The 6,823-nt window shown below is 35.1% G+C and overlaps 1 protein-coding gene across 1 annotated transcript in view; it reads left to right on the plus strand.

The window, feature by feature from the left end:
* Window positions 1–6,823, plus strand: part of LOC101991354 (E3 SUMO-protein ligase RanBP2) — a 61,079-nt gene that overhangs the window by 28,710 nt on the left and 25,546 nt on the right. Inside the window, exons 13-18 of the mRNA XM_005371547.2 lie at window positions 468–629; window positions 816–953; window positions 1,026–1,172; window positions 2,524–2,703; window positions 2,796–2,879; window positions 5,272–5,407. Coding sequence (XP_005371604.1) covers window positions 468–629; window positions 816–953; window positions 1,026–1,172; window positions 2,524–2,703; window positions 2,796–2,879; window positions 5,272–5,407 — 847 coding nt within the window. The remainder of the gene's footprint in view (window positions 1–467; window positions 630–815; window positions 954–1,025; window positions 1,173–2,523; window positions 2,704–2,795; window positions 2,880–5,271; window positions 5,408–6,823) is intronic.

Consider the following 6,823-nt stretch of genomic DNA (forward strand, 5'->3'; position numbering starts at 1 on the left):
TTTTTTTTTTTACCTTTTCTTTTCTGTATAACTTTGACTACTTGTCATGTCTAACTGGCTGGCAACTGCCTGGTTGTTTCTGGCGCTGTATGTATCCCACATTCTCTCTCTGAGCCTAGATTTCTCCTATTTATACTCTCTGCTGGCCAGTCTCATCCATCTCATTTCTGCCTAGCTGCTGTCAGTTAAGCTCTTTATTAGAGCAATCAAGTGCCTTAGACAGTCAAGGTGAAACAAGTGTAACATATTTTAAGTTGTTGACAAAGGCAGCAAAAACAAATGTAACATTTTCACATAAATATTCTGCAACATAAACAAATGTAACATCTTTGTCTAGTTAAAATAACATTCCACAAGTAGAGGCAGTTAGTAATTTTTGATGTTCCCTTTCATTTTGATTTGATTTTTTTTTTTGTCATTTCTCTAAACTATTTGTGAAGTTTTGGAATTCTGACTGTCTCTTTTAGGGCAGCAGTCTTAATTCTTTTTATGATCAACGGGAATACATAGGCAGAAGTGTTCATTATTGGAAGAAAGTTTTACCATTATTGAAGATGATCAGAAAGAAGAATAGCATTCCTGAACCTATAGATCCTCTGTTTAAACATTTCCATAGTGTGGATATTCAGGTAATAATGAACTCTTAATAAATTTATTGCATATATAATTTATACACATAGATAATAACTACTTCAGCAAATTGCCTTGTTATTTAATGATAGTGGTGCTTCCTAAATCATGTAGCTGACAAAAATTTTAATCTGGAAAGCATGTAGGTTGGAAGCAGTTTAAGTAACAGTTGTACATGTTCTTAGGCATCTGAAATTGAAGACTATGAAGAAGATGCACACATAACCTTTGCTATATTGGATGCTGTTAATGGAAATATAGAAGACGCCATGACTGCTTTTGAATCTATTAAAAATGTAGTTTCTTATTGGAATCTTGCACTGGTAAGTGATGTGGGAATTGAATTTCGTTTTGTTTGTTTGTTTGCTTTGAAAATCTAATTGTATCTTGCGTAGATTTTTCACAGGAAAGCTGAAGACATTGAAAATGATGCCCTGTCTCCTGAAGAACAAGAAGAATGCAAAAATTATCTGAGAAAGACAAGGGACTACTTGATAAAGATTTTAGATGACAGTGATTCAAATATTTCTGTGGTTCAGAAAGTAAGTTGTTGGTTGTTTTCTATAATTTAGTATTATTGATAACTGCCCAGATTTTATATTTTGGTAACTCTTAAATCTCTCAGTATGCCTTGCATTAGATGTACCAGGGACTTGTGTGTAGCATGAATGTGTGTTGATTCTTAACACTTTATCTTAGGTTTGGTATCTCTTTAAAAAATAACAACAGCAAAAACTTGACAGTTGGGGTTAGGACGATAGTTGTACAAGTGCGAGGGTCCAAGAATGACTACCCAGCACAAAAGCAGATTCCAGGTGGCCGTGACCCACCCCATTTGTAATTCCAGTACTCAGGAGGCCATAATAGGTGAGTAAGCTTGCTAGTTAGACCAGCCGAAGCTCCAGATTCAGCGAGAGACCATCCTTTGGTATACAAGGTGGAGATGGTAATCAAAGAAAATGTTTGATATTAACCCATGGCGCACACATGCACATGTGTGCACAGATTTTTGCACATGCATGTGTGAGTATGAACAACACACACACACACCCAAAAAAATATAAAACTTTGGTATCTAGGTACATACTAGCTTCTTTTTTTTTTTTTTTTTTTTTTTTGGTTTTTCGAATCAGGGTTTCTCTGTGGCTTTGGAGCCTGTCCTGGAACTAGCTCTGTAGACCAGGCTGGTCTCGAACTCACAGAGATCCACCTGCCTCTGCCTCCCAAGTGCTGGGATTAAAGGCGTGCGCCACCACCGCCCGGCCATACTAGCTTCTAAAATAGGTAGTAATTTTGTTATTTTGGCATGTAAGTAAAATGAATATAATAACTTGAAGACTAGTTCGTTATTTTGGTGAAGTGAAACCAGAGTATTTTTTCTTGTTTCCTTGAGCTGTTAGCAGTTCACCCTCATACTGGTTTCATGTTTAGCCTTCCTTCTGAGTATTTTGTTTATTAACATTATTGCTGCTCTTAGATTAGGGTTTATATTATCTGGTGCATTTCAGCATCTATATTTCACTCTATTCAAAATATATTAGAAGAATCGGTAACTTTGTCCATATGAAAAAGCATCCTAAGTTCACTTTTCTTTGTCAATTTGACTTACAGAGATACTAGAAGCAACTTAGACTTTAGATTCTACAAATCTGTTTATATGTATAACTTAACATGTATTAAAATGCTCGTTAAGATGTCCTGCGGTGCCCACATGTAGTTTTTACAAAATGCTGAGGCAGGACTGAGAATTCAAGTGTATCCTAGGCTACAAGGTGAGATCCTGTCTCAAACTAAGAAGAGAGGAAAGTGCAAACAGTTTAATAAAATAGAATCCTTTATTTCCCAAGTTCTTATTTTGTCATGTTTTTGCAAACTAAAACCTTTTGTTTTTAGTTGCCTGTTCCTCTTGAGTCTGTAAAAGAGATGCTGAACTCAGTTATGCAGGAACTTGAAGACTACAGTGACGGAGGTACTCTTTATAGAAATGGTTGCTTGCGAAATGCAGATTCAGAGATAAAACATTCTACACCGTCTCCTACCAAATATTCTCTGTCACCAAGTAAAAGTTACAAGGCAAGTAGAAAAAAAAGAAATTATTGTATTGTGATGTTCTTTTGTAAATGTCATAAACACTGTTAACATTGTGTGTATATTTGTATGTTTAGTATTCTCCAAAAACACCACCTCGATGGGCAGAAGATCAAAATTCTTTACTAAAAATGATCTGCCAGCAAGTAGAGGCCATTAAGGTAACCACTTAATTTGACTAAATGTAACGCTTACGCTGTGATTTTTCTCTCTGATCATTTCCTGACCCTCTTCCCAACCCCCCTCCACCTTTAAGTTTCTCTGTGTAGACCTTGCACTCACTCTGTAGCCCAGTCTGGCCTTGGACTCAGAGATCTGCCTGCTCCTGCCTCCCAAGTACTAGGATCAAAGGTGTGCACCACTACTCCTCAGCCCTCATGCCCCGTTTTTTGTTTCCTTTCCTTCCTTTCCCCTTCTCCTTCCTTTTTTTTCCCCTTTCTTTTCCCTTTGCTTTTTTTTTTCTTTTTTTGTTTTGGTTTTTCTTGGTTCATTACTTTCTTACAGTTGATCAAAATGTCCTTACTCTACTCTATAGAGATCAATTATATATCCTGTTTTTTGTTACATCTCTCTTCACTCTTAACCATATTTTCTAAATTACTTACACATCTATTTCCATGTGAGATGTGGATAAACCTTTTATCTAAACACAGTATGATTCCTGTTGATCTCTACGGTTGACTTGTACTGCTGTGCACTGTCATACCTTTTGCCCTTGATTGTTTCTCAGTGTGGCCATTGTTAAAGTATGTCAGCTTTATCACAAGCAATTTAAAAATTGTCTGAACTTAATTATTTTCTGTTTAAATGCTTTTATATGAATGGTTTAATTAGAGTGTAGCATTTAAGGGGACTTCATTTTAGAATTACAGATTTTTTTTTCCCAATGCTTTTTGGGTAAGAGCTAAATTATTTCTATACCCAATATTATACTAAGGACATTTTGCTATGTGGCAATTATTATGATATGTATAATCAGCACTGTTCAGCTTTGAAAACTGGTTAAGTGACAGAATTTTGAGTTTGTACAGGTATTATGTATTACATGAACCATGATAACACATTAGAGTTTCAGTATACAGGTTTCAGTCATTCCGTATTATATGCTGTGGAAATGTAGTGGAGCACTACTTGATAAGCCTGTAAAACTGGGTACTATGCAGAACTCTAACTCTAGTTGTTAATTATTGAACAATTAGATTTTTTAAAAAGATTTATTTATTTATTACATATAGTGTTTGTAAACCAGAAGAGGGCACCAAATCTCATTGTAGATGGTTGTGAGCCACCATATGGTTGCTAGGAATTCACCTCAAGACCTTTGGAAGAGTTGTTTATGTATTTGAAACATAATTATAGTATAGGAAGGTCTCAGACTTATAGTTTTCCTGCTCGCTTTCCCTCAAGCTGGGATTATATATGTGAGCTACCACTCCACTTAAGCATTTCTCGAATAAGAGAGCAGATAATACTAGGATTTTCTTTTTTAAATATGATCTCAATTGTTATAAATTGGTTAGATACCTTGGCAGAGAATTTTCATGCTGTTTTCAAAATTGACCTGTCATCTGGATATTATTTCTTGAAAAAAACAAAGCAAAACAGGTGGTGGTTTTTCTTGCATACTTTTTAATCTCAGCATTTGGGAGCAGAGGCAGGTGGGTTTGAGGCCAGTCTGGTGTACAGAGTGAGTTCGAGGACAGGCAGGGCTACACAGAGAAATCTTGTCTCAAAAAACAAAATAACAAAAGAAAAAAAATTCATTGGTTAGAATTGCAAGAGGAAATTTTGTAATTTCTGGGGTTGGGTTGGGTAAGATATCTATGTAGAAGGCAGTGGTGTGTCTGCCATCTTGTCTGGTAGGAGAGAGTATGAAACATTTTGGAGGATCAGATACCAGTCTATCTTTTTCTGTATCTATCTATCTAATCTCTGCCTGTCTATTTAAGGTTTGATATCTGTGTCTGCCTAATTTGAAGTTCTCTTGTTTACTAACGACATGATATATATATGACTAAGAATGTATACATGATAAATTTTGAGCAGATACTGTTTTCAGTTGCTGTGAGTAATTTGGAAGTTTGTTTTCACCCCACGTGGTTAAGTATTGAGAGGTGACCTTCAGTGCTAATTAGCCCAGATGATGAGAAGAACAGAGCGGTACAGGGAGAAGATCTTAGAGGCTGAGTAGGTAGCTCAAGAGCTTGAGGATAATGGGTATCAGAAAAAGAAATTTATCTTAAGTTTTATGAGTTTCTAAGTATTTTAGTGGGACTAAATTTTATGAAGATTAATGTCAGTTAAGTATGGAATGGAAATTAAATAAGATTTAGGGAATTAGTTCTATGGCATAGAGTTAAAGTGAAAAATTATAGTAGACAAATTTTAACACATTAAAGAACCTTGTTCTTAGTATCTAGATTCCAGTGGAGAGTATATTCTAAAAGATACCACCAAGTATTTAAATTTAAAATATTTGCTAAGTGTTCGCTGAGACTGTTCTGGTATTATATAATTAAATGTTTAACTTTTCCTTTTATTTTCTTTAAATAGAAAGAAATGCAGGAATTGAAGTTAAATAGTAATAACTCTGCCTCCCCTCATCGCTGGCCTCCAGAACATTATGGACAAGACCCAGCTCCTGATGGGTATCAGGGCTCACAAAGTTTTCACGGGGCTCCGCTAACAGGTAAGCTGGCAACCGAACAACCCCCAGATCTAATAAAATATTACTCTTCTTTTAAAAATTTTTCTCTTTTTTTATAGTACTGAGATTTCAACTTGAAGCTGCATGCTTGCTAGATAGGTGTTCTATCTCTGGGCTGTACCCCCAGCTCAGTTCCCCCATCCCCCAAGATTTAAATAGGTAACTTGTGAATTTAACTTGTCTGTGGTTGTTTTCATTCAAATATGTTTACTTACATGTTTGTTCAAACTCTATATTTAGTATACTGAAATTTTATAAGTCCAGTCAGAAACAAATCTTAACTAACTCCATATATATTAAATCTCAAGGAATGTTTTAGAATCTTTTTATATACCTCGTAGCTAAACTGTGAAATGTTTCATAATTTGAAACATGTTGAACAATATTGTTAGGTACTGAGATGGTGCCTAATAAGAACTTAAACCTCTTGAGTTATTTTGATGGTGTTTAGAGAGACAGAAAAGTAATTAATTAATTTTCATTGTGAGCCTAGCTTTTATAGCTGAGTCATTTCTCCAGCCCTTATTTTGAAATGTGATTATTCACCAGGAAACCCATAATTATCTGCTCGCTTGCTATCTATCTATCTATCTATCTATCTATCTATCTATCTATCTACCTACCTACCTACCTATCTATCTACCTACCTATCTACCTACCATCTACCTTCCATCCATCTATCTTATCTATCTATCTATCTATCTATCTATCTATCTATCTATTTATCTATCTATCTAGTCAATCAATTGCTCAATCTATCTATTGAGATAGAGTTTTATTATTCAACTCTGGATGGCCTGGAACTCACTGTAGACCAGGGTGGCCTCAAACTCATTTCATTCATTTGAATTCTTTCACCTGCTTCTTCTACCCAAGTGCTAAGATTATAGACATATACCCCCACAGCTGGCTGCATAATAAGTTCATTTAAAGTTTTTTTAGCTGTATAATTTAACTCCTAAAATATGGAGTTGATATTTGTTTCATATAATTTCTTGAGCATTTGTGTTTGTACAGATAGGTATGGTGATGTTTATTGTGGGTTGGTTATGTACAAAAGTACATTTTGTATAATTTTATCATAGTAACTGTGTAAATACTCTTGGTAATTTTAGTTTTATAGATGAGGAAATGCTTTTTGAAGGATTAGTTTATCCATTAGTACTTACTATACTGCTAGTTACTGATAGATTGGTATTTTTATCCCTAACTCGGATACTTGCCAGTATGGTATAGCGCCCCCAGGTGGTCAGCAATAATAAAAATAGGTCTCTTACCTGACAGATTACTCAAATGAAATCTGAAATTCTGTAAAACCTGAAACTTAATAGTATGGTAGGTCTTTCTTTGTTTTTTGTTTTTTCGAGACACAAGGTTTCTTGTGAAAGCTCTGGCTGT

The sequence above is a fragment of the Microtus ochrogaster genome, unplaced genomic scaffold (genome assembly GCF_000317375.1).
Source record: "Microtus ochrogaster isolate Prairie Vole_2 unplaced genomic scaffold, MicOch1.0 UNK113, whole genome shotgun sequence".
NCBI classification, from domain to species: Eukaryota; Metazoa; Chordata; class Mammalia; order Rodentia; family Cricetidae; genus Microtus; species Microtus ochrogaster.